Genomic DNA, 25683 nt, shown 5'->3' on the forward strand with positions numbered 1-25683 from the left:
GTATTTCTAAGCACCTTTCAATAGTACTTCATATCTTTTTCTTAGCTCATGCATACGGAGTTAAAAAATAAATAATTTATCATATGCCTAATTGTTTTTCATAAATATGTGTCTAAAAACACATCCAATATGTTATATTGACAAAGCTGTTTTATTTATTTTCTTATATCTCAGTGCCTCATTCAGTGTAGATATAAAAACAGCAAAAAATAAAAATAAACATTCTCTCACTTTCAACTGCTTTTATTTTCAGCAAACTGAGTAAATAATGGTATGGACATAAAAAGATTAAACAACTAAGACATACATGTCCGTGAAACTTGTTCAGTGTGACTAACAGAAATGGAATAATGTGTCCCTGAACAAAGGGGGGGTCAAAATACAGTGCATCTCCTCCTCATGGACTGCACCAGATTTGCCAGTTCTTGCTGCAAGATGTTACCCCACTCTTCCACCAAGGCACTTGCAAGTTCCCAGACATTTCTGGGGAGAATGGCCCTCACACTCTCAAACAGGTCCCAGACGTGCTCGATGGGATTGAGATCCGGGCTCTTCGCTGAACATGGCAGAACACTGACATTCCTGTCTAACAGGAAATCATGCACAGAACGAGCAGTATGGCTGGTCGCATTGTCATGTTGGAGGGTCATGTCAGGATGAGCCTACAGGAAGGGTACCACATGAGGGAGGAGGATGTCTTCCCTGTAACGCACAGTGTTGAGATTGCCTCAGTGCGATGATAATGTGACACACTGCCCCAGACCATGACGGACCCTACACCTCCAAATCAATCCAGAGTACAGGCTTCGGTGTAACGCTCATTCCTTCGTTGATAAACACGAGTCCGACCATCACCCCCAGTGAGATAAAACCGTAACTCGTCAGTGAAGAGCATTTTTTGCCAGTCTTGTCTGGTCCAGCAAGGCCTGCCTTACCACAGGCCTGCAAGCCCTCAGTCCAGCCTCTCTCAGCCTATTGCGGACAGTCTGAGCACTGATGGAGGGATTGTGCATTCCCGGTGTAACTCGGGCAGTTGTTGTTGCAATCCTGTACCTGTCCCGCAGGTGTGATATTCGGATGTACCAATATTGTGCAGGTGTTGTTACACGTGGTCTGCCACTGCGAGGATGATCAGCTGTCCTTCATGTCTCCCTGTATTGCTGTCTTAGGCGTCTTACAGTACGGACATTGCAATTTATTGCCCTGGCCACATCTGCAGTCCTCATGCCTCCATGCAGCATGCCTAAAGCACGTAAGGCATCACAGATGCATGTTCATTAATTGTTGATGGTTAATTGAACAAGCATGGAAAACATTGTTTAAACCCTTTACAATAAAGATCTGTTAAGTTATTTGGATTTTTTTTTTTTAATTATCTTTAAAATTCAGTGTTCTAAAAAAGGGACATTTCTTTTTTATTTGCTGAGTTTATTTACAGACTCGCAACACTTTAGCCTCCAAATCTTATAATCTTAAAAATGCTATTTCACATTTGTTCTTCGGATCATATTCATTTCCACAAAATAGATCTAAATATTTAAATTTTCTGACTGCAACACAACCTACTTTCAAATGTGTGAAACGCCACTTGGCACATACACACACACTTGAGCACCTTTGTCTATTAAGGTGAAGTAACAAATTACATGGTTTTTGACAAGAGGCGTACACTTATATGTAAACTTGCACATTTATTTATGTCTTTGCTTGTTTATTTTTTTTATTCTAGATCTTAATGCACTGATTAAATGCTCCAAGCACAGCACCGTTCCTGTGGTGAGCATTTGACAGTTCCAAGATGAACTGATCTTATGTCTTGAGAGACGCCGTTTGCACTCATTGCTCAAAAACTTTCTTGATACTTTTCTGTTCGTCCAATCTTTTCATATATTGTGGTCACATTGAGGAATGAAGAGACTAGGTTGTGGAAATGTAAGGCAATGCGGACAGAACAGTAAAACAATACATATCTGACAGTGTTAATATATTTTAGGTTTCATAATTTGTTCGATTAAACACTTTAATAATGGATAAATATGCGAATATGTAACATATATTTGCTAGCAAACACAAAGCTATCAAAATATAAACTATATACAGCTTGCATATCCTGGCTAGACTCCAATAAAGAGTGATAAAATAAAAAAGATTGATTGTTTTAGCCAGATAAAGTGTCCACATGCTAACTTGGCCAAACACTTACCTTATGACTTTTTAAAGATCTCTGTTTAAGAGAATGTCTGGATGGTTTAATAAGATCTCAGTATCCTCTACATTCAGCTCAAGAAAGCAAGGATCACCAATCTGCATCAGTTTCCCTCACCACTGGGCATTCCAAGACAGACAGAAAAATAATTATAAAAACGTTCCCATTTAAACAAAATTAATATAATACATTCATTATCTTTTAGAAGTCATTATAATAGTACTTTATGAATAATTAATATCTTGTACCTCAATAAATGTGAGTCTTCAAGTTTAAAAATGATGTAGTAATTGAGAACTTTATTATACAACAGTAACTGTTGGCAGTAATGAGCACCTTGTGACTAACACTGACCTGTTAGTATAACTAGTGATGGTGGAGAACTAGTCTCTTTAGTAATAGGTTAAAGACTGTACTGAAGCAGATGTCAAGCCATTTACTCAATCCAAAATTATCTCTTGGTCATTTGAAAGCAACTGGTTATGCCCAAGATTCTCAAGTTATGGTCTCAAGACAAAAGCATGAGACAAAAAGTGGGATAATCTGTGAACAAGAAGTGCACAGTGTTGAGATTGCTTGCAATGACAACAAGCTCAGTCCGATGACGGAAAATAGCACCTACTCACTGGAAATGAGTAAAAACACTGGTACAGAGTGCAAAGAAAACACTTAAACAAGTGGAATTTCTCCTTAAAAAATAGTTCCTCCCAAAATGTTAATTATCTCATCATTTACTCCCCTCTTGCCATCCCTGATGTGTATGAATGCAAGCAAATAGTGACCAAAATTTTTAAGCTCAAAAAAGCACAAAGGCAGCATAAATGTATTCTATATGAATCCATTGGTTAAATCCATGTCTCCTGAAGCAATCCAATCGGTTATGGGTGAGAACAGACCAAAATCTGTCACGCACTAGGAAATATAATCAAGCTTTAACTCATTATCATGCTGAGAGTATACAATGGCATGATGTACAGTGAAAAAAAAGTTACATTTTGGTCTGTTCTCTGGATGGAGGACATGGATTACACCACTAAAGTTGTATTGATTACTTTGTGGACTTTGTGGTCACCATTCACTTGCATTGTTTCGACCTACAGAGCTGAAATATCCTTTTAAAAATCTGTCATACATGTCTGGGATGGCATGAGGGCGACTCAAAGTCATTTTGAGGTGAACTTTTCCTTTAAGCGGTTTCGTTATAGCAATGATTTGAAAGCAGTTAAGGGCAAAGTGAACTATTGCACAGCCAAACAGAAGAAAAACAACATCAGAAAAAGTGCTACAAAGAAAATATAAAGTGAACCATCTGACCCCTTTGGAAAATCCCCAAAATTCCTAGTTTCTAAGTTCTAGTGTATTCCACACCTTTGAGTATTGTGAATATATTAGTAAATCACACATTTTGAGTGATTAAGCAAAGTAATTTTTTTTTTAAAGAAAACTAAAAGAGTGGTCTGTCAATTGATTATCACCAAGCTGTCTTAACCTCTCTTCTCATTAAAGAACATATATAATTTATCTTATTCAACTTTGCTTAAACTTTGTTTGCTTATCTTATGATTTACACACAGACAAATTAAAATGTTCAAATATGAATAGAAAGTAAATAAACAATGTTGATAAACAACAATGCCTCAGTAATAATTTTCAAAGTGCAACTTATCAGCCGCTATTGGGCAAAGGTCAACAAATCAATTGAAAATATTACATAACACTGATTTGCAATATTGATGCAACACCATAATGCAGTAATGACAAAATAATATGTGCAATAAATAATGTAAATTTAAACGATGCAGCAAAAAAGAACATTACAAAGAATTCGAGTAAACATAGACAGAGATAAGACAAGTTTTGTGTTTTAGAAGAATGTACGTAAATTGTCTCTTTGTACCCGGATTTCACGATCTGAAGACATGCACGGCTCGAACTACATATTGTCTGCAGATGGGACACTCATTCATGCGCTTCCCACACTTGCTGCATGTGACCATGTGGCCACACTCCAGCAGCACGCAGTCGATGGGGGAGTCCATGCAGATCTTGCAAAGGATCTCCTCCTGGCCGCTGGGCTCAGCAGGGTCATCTAGAAAAACAGTGTGAGACTTTGACTAAGAATTTGCAAGGAACTTATTAAGTTTTTAAAGCACCCCTTAAAAACCTTTAGGGGCTAATGAGCAGATCCATAAAGATACATTAGGCATACCTGCTTCTTTTTTTGTGTTCGAAACTGTAATGTGACAAAGAAGTGCAAGATTGTCAATTTCAGAGAATGAAGAATAAAACACAATATTTCTACTTTGTCATTTGGCAGGCACTTTTATCCAAACCAACTGGCATGATGTAATGGTGATTAATAATGGATAATTTCTTGTGAATGTGCAACCTTTTGGGGGATTCATTACAGTAACTTCCTATCTTAAAGGGATAGTTCACCAAAATTTTTTAATTCTCTCATGATTTACTCACACTCATGCCATCCCAGATGTGTATGGCTTTCTTCTGCAGAACACAACTTATGATATTTAGAAGAATATTTCAGCTCTGTAGGTCTATACACTGCAAGTGAATGGGTACCAAAATTGTGACGCTCCAAAAAGAACATAAAGGCAGCATAAAACGAATCATACGACTCCAGTGTTTTAATCCATATCTTCAGAAGTGATCTGATAGGTGTGGGTGTGAAACAAATAAACATTAAGTCCTTTTTTGCTAATAATTCTTCTCCCTGCCCAGTAAGTGATATGCATGATGGATGTGAATCACCAAAAGCACAAGAATGTGAAAGTGATCTGTTTTTCACCCACACTAATCATTTAGCTTCTGGAGACATTGATTTAACCAATGGAGTCATATGGATTACTTTTATCCTGCCTTCATGTGATTTTTTTTTTTTTTTTTTAGCTTCAAAATTTTTGATCTCATTCACTTGCATTGTATGGACCAAAAGAGCTGAGATATTGTTCAAAAAAATCGTAATTTGTGTTCAGCAGATTAATGGAAGTCATACACATCTGGGATTGCATAAGAGTGAGTAAATGATGAGATAATTTTTATTTTAGGTGAACTATTCCTTTAACGCTTATGTAAAGATCTGACAAGTTCAATATTCTCAAAGAGGTCCTTACTGAAATCAACAAGGTTACTAACGGAGTTGGGATGTTTCTGTAATACAGATCCTTAGCCAATAGGTTACACCATCCCCAATTTTGTTCCAGGGTGTTCATGCATGTAGACTTACCCAGGTTGTGAAGGTCTTTTTGATCATTAAAGAGGTGAGTGACCTTCTCCATCAGTTCCCATTTCTCACAGCAGCCCTGGTAGTTCACGAAGTTGCGACCCAGAATCTCCTTTAGCTGCCGCACACTGAGGCCTTCAATGTCCTCCACGCTGCTCAGGTCAGAAAGGGAGGCCCTTCTGCTGTGTGCCAGTGTCTCCTCACTGTCTGTGGACTGAGAGACCCGCAGATACAACACCTCAACTGATGCACCACATAAAGGTTGCTATTATGGTTAATGTAACTTATTTGACTCAATACATCAGCGTAACTTGAAAGATAATACTACCTTAAAAAATATAATGACAATCTACATTTAACATTAGAGGGGGAAAATATACTGAAACAATAAACTGGTAGAAATTTTTATTATTGTGTTTTGCAAAACGTAATATCACTGTAGGGAATGGACATAACAGTAAGTCTACATCAGAGAAAAAAAATTATGAAGAGCTTGTAAGAAAACAGATGCATCCTCTGTGGTGTTGAACTGACCCAACTCTAAGCCCCACCCCCCCTTATTTACAGTTGTGAACGTTGTCAAGCTTTTCCTATTAGAACTTGTTCTGCCACTGTCAAACATAGATTGAGACAACATCGAAATCAGTGCATTCCTTCACAAATTATTCAATAATATCTACATTAAAAGTGCATTTATGTGTATCAATTATATCGAGGTGGGAAATCAGCATAGTCAGCTCATCGTGAAACTGGATAATGAAATGTGTGTGAGAGAGGTTTGCTTCATGATCATTTCTTTTTTGGATTAAAAACAGACAAATTAATATATATTGTATTTTGTTATGATAACTTATGTTTGATGAGATTGTTTCTTTTCAATTTACATGATGGTTCAAATAAAAAAATTTAATAAAACAAACACTACAAATTTGTAATAGGCCTACTTTCACTTTGGATATCGTTTGAAGTCAAAAGGAACTTTCATTATTTTTTACAGTAGTTTTTTTAATCAAAAGGAACTTTCATTATTTTTTACAGTAGTTTTTTTAATCAAAAGGAACTTTCATTATTTTTTACAGTAGTTTTTTTAATCACTTTTCCACTTTTTTTTTATAAAGTATTTTTATACCTTATGAACCAATTTTTAAAGAAAATGTAGATATAGATTTTTAAGCTTGTATCTCCCACATTTATTTCACATACCTCTTCCTCATCATCTTCATCCAGTTCCTCACCCTCTTCTTCTTCCTCATCATCCTCCGATTCCTCCTCTGTTAGGGGCTCAGGTTCAGCAAACGGATGAGAAGACATGGGAGGTGCAGTAGGATGAGAACCAGAGTCAGCACTGCTGGTGCCCCTGGGAGTCTGTTGAGCCAGCACCAGCTCCACCAGCTCCTCCTTTTCTCTACATGTCTGTGTGGGGATCTCATGCAGGTGGAGGTAGTCACGGAGGTCCTTCACCTTCAGCCGCATTAACTCTGCCCGTTCAAAAAAGGTGCAATGGAGCCGCTGACAGGTGTTGCACATCCGTGGCCTGAGATCCATCTGCACCGTGCAGTGGCAGCAGAAGTTGTTTTTGCAGTCCATGCAGACATGCTACATGTGGAGTGAAAAAACAAAAACAAATGTGGCATTAGTGACTAGTCCCTATGATTTGGGTTTTCTTCTTTGCTATTGCAAATTGCCAGGGCTCAAAGCTTTCACTGCTTGAGATGGATTTTTGGAAAGATCTAACCTGACTTACCGTTCTTACTGTGTCAAGCTGGCCTCCGCAGGCCTTGCACAAGTGTTCGGGTGGTGCTGGAAGTGGGCTGGCGCCCGACGTTGTGTAGGCCTGGTGCCATGAGCTGCTGTTTTCTTCCACGATGGCGGTGATTTCCACACGGAGCCAGCTATAACAATAGGTTTGCACGACCCATACTGTCCATATGACACAGGGAATTACACAGGTATTACATACATGGGTAACACTTTACAATAATGTTCCTTTTGTTAACATTAGTTAATGCATTAGTTGTCATTAACAAACAATCATATATTTTTACAGCATTTATTAATCTTTGTTAATGCTAGTTAATAAAAACACAATTGTTCATTGAGAGTTCAAGTTAGGTTACAGTACATTAACTAATGTTAACTATTACAGCAATTTAACATTTGTAAATATTTGTATGAACATAAAAAGATTCAACAACTAAGAAATAAACTGGAACAAGTTTCAAAGACATGCGATTAACAGAAATGGAATAATGTGTCCCTGAACAAGTAACACTCAGTATCTGGTGTGGCCACCAGCTGCATTAAGAACTGCAGTGCATCTCCTCCTCATGGACTGCACCAGATTTGCCAGTTCTTGCTGCAAGATGTTACCCCACTCTTCCACCAAGGAACTTGCAAGTTCCCAGACATTTCTGGGGGGAATGGCCCTCACACTCCAATCCAACAGGTACCAGACATGCTCAATGGGATTGAGATCCAGGCTCTTCGCTGACCATGGCAGAACACTGACATTCCTGTCTAACAGGAAATCATGCACAGAACGAGCAGTATGGCTGGTCGCATTGTCATGTTGGAGGGTTATGTCAGGATGAGCCTGCAGGAAGGGTACCACATGAGGGAGGAGGATGTCTTCCCTGTAATGCAGTGTTGAGATTGCCTGCAATGACAAGCTCAGTCAATGATGCTGTGACACACCGCCTCAGACCATGACGGGCCCTCCACCTCCAAATCGATCCCGCTCCAGAGTGCAGGCCTCGGTATAAATGCGAGTCCGACCCTCACCCCTGGAGAGATAAAACCGCGACTCGTCAGTGAAGACATTTTTTGCCAGTCCTGTCTGGTCCAGCGAAGGTAGGTTTGTGCCCATAGGCGACGTTGTTGCTGGTGATGTCTGGTAAGAACCTGCCTTACAACACGCATACAAGCCCTCAGTCCAGCCTCTCTCAGCCTATTGCGGACAGTCTGAGCACTGATGGAGGGATTGTGCATTCCCGGTGTAACTCGGGCAGTTGTTGTTGCCATCCTGTACCTGTCCCGCAGGTGTGATATTCGGATGTACCAATCCTGTGCAGGTGTTGTTACACGTGGTCTGCTACTGCGAGGATGATCAGCTGTCCTTCCTGTCTCCCTGTATTGCTGTCTTAGGCGTCTCACAGTTCGGACATTGCTATTTATTGCCCTGGCCACTTCTGCAGTCCTCATGCCTCCATGCAGCATACCTAAGGCATGTTCGCGCAGATGAGCAGGGACCATGGGCATCTTTCTATTGGCTTTTTGAGTCAGTAGAAAGGTCTCTTTAGTGTCCTAAAATTGAATAACTGTGACCTTAATTGCCAAACCATCTGTAAGCTGTTACACAAGCAAGGACATTTTTTTTTTAAACCCTTTACAATAAAGATCTGTAAAGTTATTTTGATTATTTTGTATGTTGTAATTAACATTAAGATTCATTATGCTTAATAACTAGCCTATTGTTCATCATGTTGACTAATGTTAACAAATGAAACCTTACTGTAAAGTGCTACCTATCTAGATGTATTATAAGAAAAATAATATTAATACATAATTAACTTCTGTAGATATAGTCGGTTTGCATTTGTTATCTATGTGCTATTAATAAATACGAGCAAAAACAGTTCACCATCTGTTCACCAACTGTGTTTTTACAACACAGTTCACTTTGGCCCTGCTCATTAACTAAACAATGAATTGTGAATTTCAATGACATGATGTTAAAAGCAAAATTTGCTAATTTAATAATCTATTAATTATCATTTAAACTAGACTTAATCTAATAATAATTAAGACTAATCGTCTTATTTCAGCAGCAATAAAGACAGCTGAAGCATATGTCAATGAACTAGCTCTGTGGTTTTTGACAGACCACGGCATATTGTAAAACATTGAACCTCGGCATTCTGCAGTTTCTCTAATGACCATTCGTGCGACGCAGTATGACATTTACCTGTCTATGTGATACAGGCTGCGTCTCAAAGCCTAGTGAACTGCCTACCTAGACAGCATGATCTGGGCATCATAAGCGCGTTGCACGCGGCTATGATGCGTAAAATGCTGCACGCGCTTATGATGTCCAAAGATTTTCATACGTTTATGATGCCCATAAATGCTGTCTCGGCATGCAGCTCCCGTTTGCCGTGCCGTATAGTCAGTCTGTATCTTGCAGCATACGATTAAGGTAACCGGATGCATTTGCGATCTTACCAAAAAGATGCGTTGCAAAGTCGTATTCCAGCTGCCATTATTTAATTAATTTATCGTGAACGCAGAAACAGTAAATACTATTTGAACGACTACTCTTTCGACTATTCAGGCAAAATTGCTCTGCAGATCTCTCGACTAAACGAAAAGGAATGTGGTGTCAGAACGTCTGTTAACGCGAGAAAACCCGGCGCTTGGCCTAAATTTGGGGGTTCTTCTTCCTTTCTTGTTGTTAGTGGATGGAGGTTCATACTGCCATCAACTGGGCTGATGCCAAAAGCAGGGATATAAATGTATTATTACAATTAAATGGGTATGTAGGCAACATACTGTATGTTGTCTATATCAGAATCCATTATATTCAGAATATATCCATGGATTAAAGTCCATCTTCTAGCCCTGTTTTTAGAAATAGTAGAGTTGGCTTATTGGTGTACTATTGCTGAGGTGGTACAAAGCCATGCGTGCTGATGCAACAGAAGCCTGAAAATTGAAAAGTTAGATCTGAAGGTTTATAAATAAAAATGGCAAATCACAGTACCTTCACATGTAGAAATAACATTCTCGTGATGGACAGCAAAAGAATAATAGTCTTGGTATAACAAAAAATATCTGCAGAACAATGTATTGTGCAGTAGGACAATCTGATGAATGTTATGTATTTTATTTATCTTTGCTAGTGTCTGTTACCTATGTTGAGCATTCCTTTGCACGTAGGGCAGCAACTCCTCAAATCATATACACATATGTGATGAGGAGGAGGGCGGGGCCTGGCCATGACTACGCACGTCTGGCCCCCAATCGGGCTAATCAGCTGAGGAAAGGGATAAATGCAGCGGGACATGGCAGTTTGGGAGAGAGAGCCACATGCAGCTGCAGTGTGTGCATTTGTGTTTATGTTTTGTCTTTATGTTTTAATTTCACATTAAACATTATTTAGATGGTTCGTCTGGTTCCTGCCGCCTTCTTTCCATTTTACCCTTTGTCACATTGGTGCTGAAGACCGGGAAGGGGGAGGGATGCGCTGTTGTGGAGTCTTTGCCACTACCAGCCAACCCAGGACAGCCACTGCCATCTGCCCAGGGACAGAGACGTCACTGCCGGCCGAGAAATAAGGCACGCTGCTGTTTCCACCCCATAGGAAAAAGGAATTGTTAAAAAAAAAAGAAAAAAGGGGGGTGGGGGGTGAGTGACCATCTGCCCAGGACCTGAGGACTGACTACTGTCCACCAGAAAGGAGCACGCTGTCATCTGCCAGAGGTTGGGGAATGGCTGAGGGCCGGGCGACAGCATATATGGGCGCCAGCAAACCAGGTATTTCCTCTCTCTCCTTGCCCTCTCCTCTCCTCTTTTTTTTTTTTTTCCTGGAATGGAGGGGGGGGTTGTAAATCATGCCGGGGGTTCCCCGGTCTGAGGCAAAGGAGGGAGGAGTGTGGCAAGGAGGAGGGCGGGGCCGGGCCGTGTCTACGCACGTTCGGGAGAGAGTGAGCCACATGCAACACCAGTCTGTGCGTTTGTGTTTGTGTTTTGTCTTTGTTTTCATTTCTCATAAAAAAATATTTTGATGGTTCGTCTGGTTCCCACCTCCTCCTTTCCTTTTTACAACATACATATGGAGAATAGTCTACAGACAAAGAAATTAATCAATAGATCTCATCAAGACCTATCAATGCAACGTACCTGCATTTGCACACATTTAACTTTGTTGTGCAACGTGGGTTTAGTGATTATTCTTTCACGTTCTGTGATAAATAAAAGCATTTACAGTACATAATAAGCTGGAGCAGTATATTCCATATATAAAACTGCATTGAAACAACAGTTTAGTTTTCTTGTTTTTTTTTCTTCACATCAGTGTTATAGCCTATGCCTCTGCCGACCCTGGCATGAGGAGACCAGAAGGCTCAGGAGGTGAGTCTTTAAAAATTCAACAAACTGATAAAATAAAAACCAATGTTTTTTTGAGGTAATGTTTGTAATCTTGTTAAAATGGATTTCATAAAATTGGTATCGAAAAAAGTATCGTTTAGGAACCAGTATCGAAGTCAAATTTTGTTAACGATACCCAGCCCTATACGGTAGTAACTAATATAGATTGTCATTGTTACCAATCAGTGGTCAACATAATTTCAATACTCACATGTCCATGGCAAGCCTAGGACTAAAGGATTTATTTATGTAAATTATTGCCGTTATAAAGAAAAATACACACGTGTTCTAGCAAGTGAAATGTTCTGCACCGATTACAGTATAATTATTGTATTTCACTACAGTGTCTGTGTGTCTGTGTGTGTGTGTGTGTGTGTGTGTGTGTCTGTGTGTCCGGCAAAACACCCCCCAACCTCCGCGTGGTGCCGGATGGGCAACGTCGTGGGCAGCGCCATGGGGGGGAGGGCCAATAGAAACTGTTCCCTCCCCGTTTTCTGTCATGGTGCTTGTAACTACCACAGCGGCCAAAAGGGGGCTCTGGACGGGTGCGTAACCCCTTCACCCTCAACTGATTACCACTAAACCACAAATTAAAACTTTAAGTAAGCTAGTGCCGGACGCCCTGGGGGGCAGCGTCTGAGACGTCTCCTGGCCAAACTCCATCTGGCAGGGCCAGGAGACTGAATCCTCACCCTCAGGGCTCCTCCAGAAACAACGGAGCGCCACTACGGATAGCCACATGGAATGCTCAAGCACTCACAGCAGAGGAGAGGCTGTCACTCCTCTGTGGGGAGCTGGACCGGTACCGCATGGATATCTGTGGTGTTCAGGAGGTCCGGTGGACCAGCTCTGGCTCTTGCCACTATGAGGGGTAGACTGTCCTCTACTCGGGGCAGGAGACTGCCAAACAACAGGGAGTGGCTCTTCTTCTGAACAAAAGAATGAAGGGAGCGTGGGAGCATGGTGGTGAGGTGTGGGAAGCTGTGGTTACTTTGGGTTCGCCTTCCCATCAACCATAGGCGAGGAGTGGTGGTCGTGGTTACTTAAGCCCCCACCGAAGATGAACATCCGTGGAGGGATGTGGGAAAGGCAGATGAGTCAGATGCCTTCTATGACCTCCTGTCACAGGTGCTGGCTAAACTGGCCCCTCGGTATAGAATCATCATGTTGGGCGATTTCGATGCCCGAGTTGGTCAGGATGCTAGCACCTGGTCAGGAGTGATTGGAAGACATGGGCCAGACCAGCTCAATAACAACGGTAGGAGGCTGCTAGATTTTTGTGCAGCCCATGGGCTTGTAATTACCAACACACTGTTCCAGCATCGGCGCATCCACACAACATCATGGATGCATGCCGGGTCCAAGCAAGAACATCTGCTGGACTGCATAGTGACGTAACAGCGGATGTGGGCCCATGGTGGTCTCTGTCCCGCAGGAGCAGGTTTGCAGATTTTCTGGGCGTTTCTGTGAGGTCCTGGGGGAGGGGAAGTCCCTCAGCCTGGAGGGCATTGTGGGACAAAGTGGGGATGACCCTGCTGGGGCTGCGGTGCCTCAAATATTGGAAGAAGAAGTCACTCCTTGTGGGTGGCTGGCTGAGGTGCCAACTTTGGAGGAAGTACTGAGAGCTATCCAGAGACTGAGACCAGGAAAGGCACCGGGCAGAGATGATCTCCGTAGTGAAGTGCTGAGGGAAGGTGGCGTTTGTGCACAGACTGCTCTGCATGACATCATAGCAACAGTCTGGACCACTGGGCGGATTCCGCAGGATTGGAAGGATGCCCTGGTGGTCCCTCTTTTTAAAAAGGGGGACCACACGGATTGTAACAACTATAGGGGCATCTCGCTCCTCAGTGTGCCGGGAAAGGTCCTGGCAAGGATTATTCAACATCGCCTTGCTACGCTGAGGAGAGGCTTGCAGAGCCCCAGTGTGGTTTCAGGAAAGGGCAGTCTTGCACTGATGCCATATTCTCTGTCCGTCTGCTACAGCAGAGGTGTAGGGAATTCCAGCAAGACTTACATCTCTGCTTCATTGACCTGGTCAAGGCCTATGATACCATCAGTAGGCCTGGGCTCTGGGTTGTTCTTCGTGCTTTCAGAGTCCCAGACCCGCTGCTCGTGATCATTAAGGACCTTCATGATGGTGAGGGGGCCAGGTAAAACTACGTGGCCGGGAGTTGGAGCCATTCCCTGTTCACCTTGGAGTGCGTCAGGGATGTCCTCTGGCTCCCACATTATTTAATATCTATTTCGACCACGTGGTTCATGAAGCCTTCGATGGCTGTACCGGAGGAATTTCCATCTGGTACAGATATAATGGGAGGTTGATCGATGGCCGGGTGCAGTCAAGGGATGGCTCCCTATTGGTCAACCACATTATGTATGCTGATGATCTGGTGATTGCTGCTCAATCAGAGGAGGAGTTGGGGGCGCTGCTGATGAACCTGGAGCTTGCCACTAAGAGGTGGGGCCTTGCCATCAGCCCAACTGGAACTAAGCACCTGCCTGGGTATTATGTACCATCGGACACTCCACCCCCACAGCTCCCAATTGGTGATGGGGCAGTTGTGGGGAGAGTGGAGTGTTTTCCATGCCTGGGCGGTGTTCTTATGACCGGCTCCGGTTTGACAGCAGAGGTCTCACTCCGAATCAGTCGAACGGCATTATCTTTTCATCGGCTGCGTAACGCTGTGTGGAAGCTACCGGTTTGTTACTCTGCGTGAAGCTTCCACGTCTCCCTTCTCTATGCTTGTGAGACGTGGATCCCCCTAGTGGAGCATCTTCACCGGTTAGAGGCATTTGGGCTGGCCTGCCTGGGATCCATCCTGGGTTTGGCCAGGCTGGATTGTGTGGGGGGCTCACGGGTCTTTGAAGGATGTGGATGGGGTCCCATCAGTGGGCTCCTCCGGCAGGAGGGGTTGCGTTGGCTGGGTCATGTAGCCCGTATGCCCGGCCACCGTATGCCTAGGCAGTTTTTGTTTGTCCGGATGGAGGGGGTTGGGCGGGCACGGGCTGTAGAGGAGATGGAGTGATGTGGTACAGGAGGATGTGGAGCTGAGTGGACTTGCTGATGACTGGTACCAGGGATGTCAAGATCGGCCTCTTCGGGTGGCTAAAGCACAGCAAGTTGGCACATTAGGGGGCACAGGTGGTGCATCAGCCAGTCATCTCAGTCAGTCGACCCGTGTCACCTGTTGGATCTGTCCCGTGACCTCCTGCCAGCGGGCGTTCGACACTTCACGTGGCCTTAACGTGCACATAGCCTGGCACAAGTATCGTGGTGATGTCACCACCACTTAGTGGTGAATGGCGGTTGTTGTTGTGTGTGTGTGTGTGTGTGTGTGTGTGTGTGTGTGTGTGTGTGCGTGATTACACAACTATACATAAACCATATCAATAAGATATCTTACCTGTTGAGGAAGAAATTAGACATCTCTGGGTCACTTTTAAATCCTTTAAGATCTGAGAGTTGTCACCAGGAGGTTTGCCGTTTTGAATGATCCATGGTAAATTTTTCTCGTTTGTTTTTCTCGAACTTTCAGCTTCACGCTACTCCCACACCATACAAGCACTACACTCTCTCATTAATAACATTTTGTTATTTTTCAGAGTTTTTCCTGGCTCAAAATGAGGCAGAGGTGGTACCATACTGATAAAAAAGTGACTTTAAAAACACGTAAACGTTGGCTTTGCGTTAATACACTACTAATGACCTGGCAACTGAATAATTGTGTTAATTTTGTCAGTTGTTTTTTTATTTAGTCTTAGTCTTAATCCTGTATCAAATGTCCTTTTTAGTTTTTATCATATTTAGTAAACCTTATTGTTATGATTGCAGGATGAGGCAGACAAGGAGTTTGGATCTACATGCGGTTTATTGAACAGAGTGAAAATAAATAGACAGGAACAAATGAAACTACCACGATGGGCAAACAGATACTAAAACACGAAAAAATTCAGGTAACACAAACTGGTTGAACACAGCTGGAAAGAACATGGGAAAACAGGCATGGGAGCGAACATGAGCGACATCAAAACAGTAGAAACAACGAACAACAGGGTAATGGAGGAACAAACAGGGCTTAAATACACAGACACATGATTATACAAATGACAGACAGGTGCGAACAATGACATGGTGATGAAGACCGGGAAACGTGGTGACAGTGACACGAAAAACACGGGGCAGGCAACTAGGGATCGTAACATAACCCCCTCTCAAAGGCGGCCACCGGACAGGGACAGGTTCAGGAGGCCTGGGAGCTGGCCACAGGGCAAGGACAGGTTCAGGAGGCCTGGGAGCTGGCCATAGGGCAAGAACAGGTTCAGGAGGCCTGGCAGGCTCTGGAGGCGGAGCCGTGGAAGGCTCTGGAGGCGGAGCCGTGGAAGGCTTCTGAGGCGGAGCAGTCGAAGACTTGGGTGGCGGCGCCGAAGGAGGCGCAGGCAGGGCTGCAGGAGACTCAGGAGGAGGAGCCGAGGGAGGCGGAACCATGGAAATCTCTGGAGGCTCAGGGGGCGGAGCCATAGGAGGCTCAAGAGGCAGAGCAGAGGGAGGCTCGAGGGGCTTGAGAGGCGGAGCCCTGAGTGGCTCGAGAGGCTCGAGAGGCGGAACCCTGGGTGGCTCAAGAGACTCGAGAGGCGGAGCCCTGGGTGGCTCGGGAGGAGGAGCCCTGGAAGGCTCGAGAGGCGGAGCCCTGGGTGGCTCGGGAGACTCGAGAGGCGGAGCCCTGGGTGGCTCGGGAGGCGGAGCCCTGGAAGGCTCGGGAGGAGGAGCCCTGGAAGGCTCGGGAGCCGGAGCCCTGGAAGGCTCGGGAGACTCAAGAGGCGGAGCCCTAGGAGGCCCGTGTGGCAGAGCCATGGGAGGCTCGAGAGGCAGAGCCCTGGGAGGCTCGAAAGACTTGAGAGGCGGAGCCCTGGAAGGCTCGAGAGGCGGAGCCCTGGGAGGCTCGGGAGACTCGAGAGGAGGAGCCCTGGGAGGCTCGAGAGGCCGAGCCCTGGGAGGCTCGGGAGACTCGAGAGGAGGAGCCCTGGGAGGCTCGAGAGACTTGAGAGGCGGAGCCCTGGAAGGCTCGGGAGGAGGAGCCCTGGAAGACTCGGGGGGGCACTGGCTCTTGGACGGTCATGGTCACAGGCGCTGGTTCAGGGACGGACGAGGCTACAGGCACTGGCTCAGGGACGGTCGAGGCTACAGGCGCTGGCTCAGGGACGGTCGAGGATACAGGCGTAGGCTCGCTGACCATGGCGGGCGTAGACTGGGGAGCAGAAGCCCTTCTTCTCCTCCTCCTTCGGGCGGACGAAGCTGGCAGCACTGGCTCTTTGACCAAGGCTGGCGTGAAGGGATGAGCCATGGACGAATGGGAGGTTACCACTGTGGGAGGAGAGGCAGGGTCCTCCTCAACGATGCCCACAGTGAACGGCGAGGCGCAGGCCAGCAGAGTCTCCTCAATAAAATCGCGGAGCGTCCAGCCGCGCGTCGCCGGTGGCAACTGCTCCTTGAGCGCACCGTTCAGGTTGGCCCGGAAAAAAACCACCAGGAAGGAGTCTGGGAAGTCCGTGACACTCGCCAGCTCGAGGAAATCACGGATGTGGTGCTCCACCGGACGGTTTCCTTGCATTAAGCTGAGCAGACTACAGTTGGCTTGTAGAACCGCTGGATCCATTATCGGAAACATTCAGGGAACACAAACTGGTTGAACACGGCTGGAAAGAACACGGGAAAACAGGCATGGGAGTGACATCAAAACAGTAGAAACAACGAACGACAGGGTAATGGAGGAACAAACAGGGCTTAAATACACAGACACATGATTATACAAATGACAGACAGGTGCGAACAATGACATAGTGATGAAGACCGGGAAACGTGGTGACGGTGACATGAAAAACACGGGGCAGACAACCAGGGATCGTAACACTTATCCTATTTTTTTTTTTTTTTTTGCCAAGTTTTAGTTGACAAAGTCTGGGCTTTTTATTGTAGTTTTAGTCAATGAAAACTGTTGGCATTTTAGTCATATTTTAGTAATATTTAGTCATATTGACATTTTAGTGACTGAACACTGTAAACATTTTAGCCCTAAGAGTATTATTGATAAGCATTTGACTTGTCTATCCAAAACCAATATATATATTATAGTTTTGGAGTTTGTGCTTATTTGCGTGTCACGCTCCTGTATTATTTGAACTTTAATTAAGGATGAAATAAAGATATATCGCCAAGCTGTGATCTATGTTTCTATCAGACACTCTGCAGCGGTCCTCTCGTCTCATAATTATAGTTTTATATGATCTCAAGTTATGTTAAATGACATAAAAGCGACTATTTGAAAATTTAATTATTTTATTATTATTGCCGAGATTTGGTGGCGTAGTGGGCTAAAGCACATAACTGTTAATCAGAAGGTCACTGGTTCGATCCCCATGGCCACCACCATTGTGTCCTTGAGCAAGGCACTTAACTCCAGGTTGCTCCGGGGGGATTGTCCCTGTAATAAGTGCACTGTAAGTCGCTTTGGATAAAAGCGTCTGCCAAATGCATAAATGTAAATGTAAATGTAAATGTAAATGTAAATGACAATCCACCGAGTGCAATGTTTGTTAGTGTTTTCCAGGAAGACACCCACCAGAGTCTTGTAGACAGCCAGAGGCAGCCGCCTAGTAATTCTCTCTGTTTTTTAACAAAAAAAGTTACATAGTGTAGCTTTAAAATCACTGAATACATAAGGTTTCACCAATTAAACACATTTTTAAGGTTAGATCAGGTAGAAATATCTTATTAACAGGAAACCTGTTTTAAAAGGAATAGTTCACCCAAAAATTGTAATTCTCTCATCATTTATTCATCCTCATGCCAAATCAGATGTGTATGACTTTCTTTCTTCTGCAGAACACAAATGAAGATTTTTTTGAAGAATATTTCAGCTCTATAAGGTTCATACAATGCAAGTAAATGGTGGCCAGAACTTTGAAGCTCCAAAAAGCACATGAAGGTGTAAAGGGAGCCAGCTGGTAGATAGCTGTGCGGTGTGTAAACCTCACTGTCCTGACCTCAAGAGGTGCATCCGTTCGGAGCGGGGCAAACAGAACCGGTGACAAAGGCAGCATAAAAGTAATCAATACGAATCCTGTGGTTTAATCCATGTCTTCAGAAGCTATATGATATGTGTGGGTGGGTGGGAAAAAAATCTATATTTATGTATTTTTTCTTTTACTATAAAATCTCTAGCCATAGAGAATAGATGTGCACAAAGAAGGTGAATCACCACAAACCAAAATAATAAGAATGTGGAAGTGAAAGTTGAGATTTAAAGTAAAGACTTATGCTGTATCTACTTCTCACCCACACCTATTCGCTTCAAAAGACATAGATAAAACCATTGTATTGCTATGGATTACTTTTATGCTGCCTTTGTGCTTTTTGGAGCTTCAAAGTTATGGTCACCATTCACTTGCCATGTATGGACCGACAAAGCTGACTGAAATCTTCTTCAAAAAATCTTTGTGTTCTGCAGAAGTAAGACATACTCATCTGAGAGGGCCTGAAGGTGGGTACATTTTGAGAGAATTTTCATTTTGGGTGAATCATCCCTTTAACAGCATACTGGCAAAAAAAAAAAAAAAAGAAAGAAAGAAAGAAAAAAAAAACATGCTTATCATATCTGCCCCAGCAGAGCGCGCTGTTTACCACCAAGCCTTGAGCAGCGCTTTTGGACTTCATTCGAGCCCAACCGTCATTCTTTGAGGACAGATTCTCAGAAACAGAGATGACCAAGTTCCAAATAGCCGGTGACTTGAACTGAAGACAACTTAGGTCAGTATCAGAGGTGAATCTCTCAGCCATGTCCCTTCAACAGTACGGCACAAATCCTATTTGAGGCTCCTGTTGGATGTAACAAGTGGATTGTTTCCATCACATAGGCGCGCGAAACTGTTGCTGAGGGAAAGGGTGGGCCCGGCAGTTTTGGCGGCTACAGAAAGATGCTAAAGAGAAGTTGGAAAACTCCAGGGAAGATTGCTAGAACTCGATTAGTGTATCCCGCCATGATCTTTGACTCAACTACTTGGCCATCTTTCAGGTTTGGGTGAGGTAGGCTTAACGGTTTAAGACATACCCGTTTTTCCCTGGAGTCTCCAGTATTTCACACCCATCTCCCGTTTTGTTATATCTCCCGGGAAACTCCAGTAATTTGTATGGCCTAAACCTTGTTATATGAATGATCACATCAATATATTCCAAGGTTCTCCATTTGCCAGATCTTGTATGAAACGCATCATACTCACACAATCGTCCCATCATACAAATTTCAACCCATTTGTGACCTCAACCTGGCAACCTACAACCCAGTTGCGCTGTTGATATCTGCGCATGTAGTAGACGAGGGAAGTTGAATCAAGCATCACTGGTAGATGGGAGGCAAAGACTCGGGTGCTGCTCCAGCGAAAAAAAAAAAAACTAAATATACATGTAAATTTAACAACAGCTGAACGGAAGAATGTAATTTCATATCTCGAAGCCATATCAACAATGCCGGTCGGAAATATTATGTTACTCAACACATTAAACCACTTCTGCACAATTTTTATTTAGCCTGCCCCTGTCATCCAGCACCCCCTAGGCTAACCCGTCCCTGGACATTGGTTTTGTTTGCATAACCTAATGGAGTTAGGTTTATTCGAAAAATGCTAAATATTATTTCTGACTTAAATCAAACCTTTTCATTCAGATGTTACTTTTTTCAGCGTATTTCCAGAAGAGAAACCGAATTTCTTTCTCAGAATGGCCTTCATCAAAAGTAGAGTATAATGGGGCTATAGACTCCACGAGGTTAAAGGCTCCTTTGATTTGATTTTCTCCCTAAACACTAAATTGCATTAAAAACTACCACAGGACTTTCCTAAACACCTGTTTGTCACTATGCAAAATGTTCCTGTTCCATGAGATCATTGCGTGTTGGTTTTGAGGCAGATTGATCTAATATTTAATATATTTTTAAATGTTGCAAATTTATGTTGCTAATGAATATCCTGGAAATTACCACATTTATTTTGAGACAAAATAGGAATTTATTTCAATTGTGCTGAACGTGATTATATCTATACATTTTCAATAACTGTCCAATAAGTAAGGTAAAAAGCCCCCCTGTTGCAGGGATTAAAGGCCCCTATGAAACGCATTGTTTTTCTAAAGTGATGGGAATAGATTTGTTATGAAAAATGTTCAAAGTGTGCTCACATTGACTGATCCAATCACAATGAAGATTAATTTGTTCAAAAATACTTGAAATGTGATGAAATGTCAAATGTGATTGAAATAAACAAGAAATTCTGCATCCATTTCTGAAGTGGTTATTTTGAATAAGTATTTATTTTATCTTAATTTGTTACCCAAAAAAGCATCTTGCTGTCTCAAAAGTATTTGCATAAGTTGACAAATTGTGCCCTATAACTAAATTGCTATAAACCCCCAGGAGCCTTTTACCACCTTTAAAAACGTTTTTTATTTTTAATTAATTTTATTAAAAACAACCTTCTGTTATTTCTTTTCACACAAATTATGTTTCTCCATCAATATTCAATAAAAATAAATGTATTTATTGATTCATGATTCACTTTGTGAAAAGAAAAAAAAAAGCGAATTTTACTTTCGGTGCGCCTTTAGCCTCGTTGCTTTAAAAAGTGTCTTAGGAGGTTTTTCTGTAAATCTTGACATGTATGAAATCTTCACAAGTACCAAAACTGTTACTAGTAGAGAGAGAATAACTCAAATTTTTCACCTTCCTCAGCATCCTTCTGGATGTAATTTGCATATGTAGACAGACATCAGCCTGTGTTTTCTAAACACTTCTGACATGTCATTTAAAAAGTAAAACTTGTGTGCAATATCTAACAACAGAAAAGTATTCTGAGGAGAAAAAATATTTGGACTTTGACCTGATTCAGTTAAAGATTTTAAAAACATAACAGAATTTTAAAAAGAAGAGAAAACACTGAATTAAAGAAGTGAGTTTTATTAATCACAAACATACTGTTCAAGAATTCACACAGGATTTGTACTAGTCCCAAACCAATGGGACATATCATGAATTCAGTGAATGAAATATGTTTCATTTAAAATTCCAGCTATTTCCAAAACAAACACAAATTCCAACAAAACTAAAATGAGTGAAAAGTTTGGAAGTTTCAGCCTCCAAAAAATCTTGATCAAGAGTTACAAACAAATAAAAATGATAGAGAGATAACTGGGAGCAGAATCAAACTATAATTATAGAAAATGCTCTTTTGGCAGTCAGTATTTGGTAAAGCTCTTCCTGCTTTATTCAAACTCGCAAAATACTTATTTTCTGTTCCTCTCACAGAACTGCAGTGATAAATGTAGGGATATACTATGGAACTAAATTAGGCTATGGCTCATTTAATGTAGTACCTCGCATCCTAAGTTCCAATATAAAATCAATTACAGGTATCACATGTGACTAGTTCATCTATGATCCTTTGTCTTCAAGAATGTCTGCTGAAATAATAGTGCTCTGTCCTCCTGAAACATTATTTCACTCTACATTTAGGCACTAATACATAATAGAATTGCTAGGACAGTGACAAAAAACAATTCTCCAAATCAATGCACAACAATAAATCTATTTACAAAACAAACACAGATTTTATTTTAAATATTTGTGACCAAGTGTATTCTAACAGTGGATGACTGCAGAACATCATCATTCCTCTCAAACACCTGTTCTTTTTGAAATACTGACCTGGTTTAAGTGATGAATATGAATTTAAAAAATTGTCCTGCATTGATTCCGTTTAACTGCTACAGCAGTTATTGACTGAAAACTGCATTTTTGTAAATGCTACTTCACTGTTGTTTAACTACACTAGAAGGCACTTAAGAGGAATGATTTATGGTTATTTTTCAAAAGTTTGCTGAAGTTCTCTGAGCCCATAGCAGGTTTAAGGAAATGGTCTTACTCATAAAACAGTCTCATCAAATATTAACAATAGCATTCAGTTCATTAATTTCAGCTATGATTGTACTTGTGACATTTTATGCTAAAATATGTATGCATTGTGAAATGTAAGTTTACATGATTTAAAAGAAAACATAATGCGGGTCCAGACTATCAAATTTATTTGACAAGGCAGATCCCCTCTCTACCATGACCAGACTTCGCAATTTCATATTTACTTCCATGGCAAGAGTGTCATATTTGGCTCATTCAGGAGGTTTAACTCTTGGTTAAACTCATAACATCTTGTGCACAGTGTAGCTCACAGTGGATCTATATATACAACCAGTTCAGTTAGCCAACATACAAACCCTGTTATATTAAAAAGTAACATGGCGAGTGTTTCTCACTCAAATAAGAAAGGAGACATACAGAAAGAAAGAAAAAAACCTAGACTGTATATTCACTATATATACAAGATAAAACAGCTAGCATAGAAGGACACTTAAAAAAGATATGCAGCAATGGTCTTTTAAAGTTTACGCCAGCTTTTTGCTGGTGATTTTCCATAGATACTCACTGCCTAAGACTATCTACAAACATGAACATGGAACGTCCTAACACTATTAACATTTAAATCCCAGCAGTATAGTAAGTACATAAGACCTTTGATTGAAGCCAGAGTAGCTGGATATGCTATTGAAAGGATTTGAAATCTGGGAAAAAATCAAATAAAATGGTCGAGTGCTTTGTTTCATTATATTGAATATCAAATGACTGAAACTCAAGATGCAAAGTGGTGGAAATGGTTATTAATTTCTCTCACAACCAATTTAGTCTAAAAATGTACTGACTTCAAGGTTAGTATTTTCAAATAGTTAAAAAGTAAATTATTTTCTATAGGTATTTTAAAATAAATTCCATCAAAAATAGTCAATTTTAACAAATTTAGCTAGTACAAAACAAATGTTTTAGAAATGACAGAAGAGCACAAGAGTATATGGAGTTCTACCGAAATTGACAGATGCAGAGTTGTACCAAGATGCTACCACTAGCAAAGCAAAAAAATTTACTAAGTCATAAAGGGCTGAACAATTTCAATTAAAGAAACAATAAGCATCTAGTGTCTTTAAACAGTGATCCGACATTTGTGATTATTTGTCACCTTTGGCAAATACAAATTTTGTCATTGCAGACATGACGTGCAGCAAGGCACGTGGTGTGGTAGCGCCAACATTTATATCCTCAGTTTAGGGATTTGTGTCTGCGAGGTATGGCGCCAATAACCTTCAATGTTATTCTGTATCTCTTCCATCACTTTACCCTCAGATGACAAATGAGGATTTGTGTCGGAAATCCCCCTGAAAGAGAGACGATTGAGTAAAGAAGGATAGAATGATGCCCCATCTTAAACTTTCCGGGAGATTTCTTAAGCCCTCGGAAGCCTTAAAAAAATTAAGAATCCCTTTTATTTTTTCCTACCTCATCCTCTGTTCTGACATAGTCCACTCCATCCCCTTTTGCTGGAGCTTTGTAACTGGGGAAAAACATAATTTGAGCTTAACAATTATGCACAGTTGAAGGACAGGAGTGAACAAGATTACTACATCTAAAAACATCTTAAACTGACAGACAGACATCACTATATCATTTTAGTTAAATTCCATTGCAGATTATTATTGTTTATTTATACTTAGCGTACTGTACAACTAAATGTATTTTCAACATGTGTACAATTTACACTTGATTTTAAGACTAAATGGAAAATACTTTGAGAATAGTGCTCCTTGGGCAACAAAATGGAGCGTGACTCAGACTTAAGTTGTTGTCAAAGTCTTCCGCTTGTACGTACTTGTTTCCTGTCTGCTTTTGGCTGGTAAAGTAGCCTCGTTTGTACGCACAGCAAACGCCCACTGTTATACACAAAAGTACCACCACCACAACAAGTACACCCAAGATGATTTGAGCAATGTTGATGTCATCTAGGAAAAAGAAAAAAAGCAAAACCATAAATTCTTGATAAATGCTTAGGGGATGTCCTGTCACATTTTCATATGCGAATATATGAGAAAAAAAAATACTTACAAACTTCCATCATCTGCGGCCCACATTCTGAGAAGCCAGCCTCATTCCTTGCTCTGCAATTGTACTCTCCGGCATCCTCTTTTCTGACGGCACTGAATTTCTGATGAACATAAATTAAAGTGATCTCAGTTGCTGACTCTTTGGCACAATGATCTATATGTTTCTTGGCAGGCAAATAAAACCTGGGAGCATTATTCAGATTGTAGTGCTTGTATATTATAAAAGTGAGCTACAGATGTCACACATGGTGAACAAGGTTATGGAATGGCAGTTCTTAAAGGACACATATTAAATCAGCCAGCCCTTTAGACATTGCCCCCTTAGGGGGAAGAGACTGTACCACAGCGACATGCCAGCAGGTCAAACTTTAAAAAGTGGTGTGAAGGTTGTTGAGAGCACTGAGTACAAATGGCAGAGAATGGCACTCTGGAATGTGCAAATGAAGGCAGCAGATTCCCATCATGGCTAAGCCCATCGCACATCAACTGGCTCCCTAAAATATCCTTACCCAATTGCCATGCCCCCACACCTCTTTTTCTGCATCTGTAAACCCCCACTTACCAGTGTGCCCATTTCTCCATTCAAGGTGTAACTGGAGTTGAAGAACTTCAGGCTAGTCTTGGGGTCTTCTGGGATTTCTTCCTTGTCACGGAACCACTGGTACTGAGACTTTGGGAAGCCATCATCCTCCACGCAGTGCAGCTCTGCTGCTTTGCCTACTGGGACTGACTTGGGTACAGAGCATCTGGGCACTACGGGCTTCACTGCATGTCACATGAGAAAATTCATCTTAACATACTTGTGTACACAGATATTTACTGCAAAATAACAAAGATCCTACTGGAGCATCCTCGTCAACATTCACCAAAGTAACTCTTACAGTTCCTAACTGCAAGCATCCTGGCCAACTGAACATACTGCTCTTTCCACTTTTAGATCCCTGATTAAACTCAGATGTAGTTTCAGAGCTTTCCTCATATAGTCCTGGACACGCCTAGCTGAGGCAGGGCTGAAAGCATCCTCAAATGTGCGCCAAGGGTGTGTGCGTTGGCTCGCTA

General features: G+C 41.9%; 2 protein-coding genes across 4 annotated transcripts in view; both read right to left on the reverse strand.

Annotated features, from left to right (window-relative positions):
• Window positions 1–280: 280 nt before the first annotated feature.
• LOC127625248 (E3 ubiquitin-protein ligase rififylin-like) lies at window positions 281–9853 on the reverse strand. Of its 3 annotated transcripts, XR_007968269.1 has the most exons (8): window positions 9669–9853; window positions 7192–7367; window positions 6651–7043; window positions 5451–5661; window positions 4416–4439; window positions 4104–4295; window positions 2204–2325; window positions 281–1243 (listed from the first exon to the last, which is right to left on the reverse strand). XR_007968269.1 is itself a non-coding variant. In XM_052100411.1 (6 exons), exons 3-6 carry the CDS (start codon window positions 7032–7034, stop codon window positions 4111–4113), a joined length of 804 nt encoding a protein of 267 aa, XP_051956371.1. In that variant the 5' UTR covers window positions 7035–7043; window positions 7192–7367; window positions 9669–9853; the 3' UTR covers window positions 2492–4110. The 3 variants fall into 3 exon arrangements, 2 of the variants coding, with proteins under 2 accessions (XP_051956371.1, XP_051956372.1); XM_052100411.1 differs by lacking the exons at window positions 281–1243; window positions 2204–2325 and having other exon boundaries at window positions 2492–4295; XM_052100412.1 differs by lacking the exons at window positions 281–1243; window positions 2204–2325; window positions 9669–9853 and having other exon boundaries at window positions 2492–4295; window positions 7192–9211.
• Window positions 9854–21596: 11743 nt separating this feature from the next.
• LOC127625083 (junctional adhesion molecule 3B-like) overlaps window positions 21597–25683 on the reverse strand; it is a 44895-nt gene continuing 40808 nt past the window's right edge. Inside the window, exons 5-9 of the mRNA XM_052100151.1 lie at window positions 25187–25389; window positions 24626–24725; window positions 24393–24522; window positions 24023–24077; window positions 21597–23901 (exon numbers count right to left, since the gene is read on the reverse strand). Coding sequence (XP_051956111.1) covers window positions 23866–23901; window positions 24023–24077; window positions 24393–24522; window positions 24626–24725; window positions 25187–25389 — 524 coding nt within the window. The 3' untranslated portion in view covers window positions 21597–23865. The remainder of the gene's footprint in view (window positions 23902–24022; window positions 24078–24392; window positions 24523–24625; window positions 24726–25186; window positions 25390–25683) is intronic.

This window comes from Xyrauchen texanus, chromosome 31, assembly GCF_025860055.1.
Source record: "Xyrauchen texanus isolate HMW12.3.18 chromosome 31, RBS_HiC_50CHRs, whole genome shotgun sequence".
In the NCBI taxonomy this organism is placed as follows: Eukaryota; Metazoa; Chordata; class Actinopteri; order Cypriniformes; family Catostomidae; genus Xyrauchen; species Xyrauchen texanus.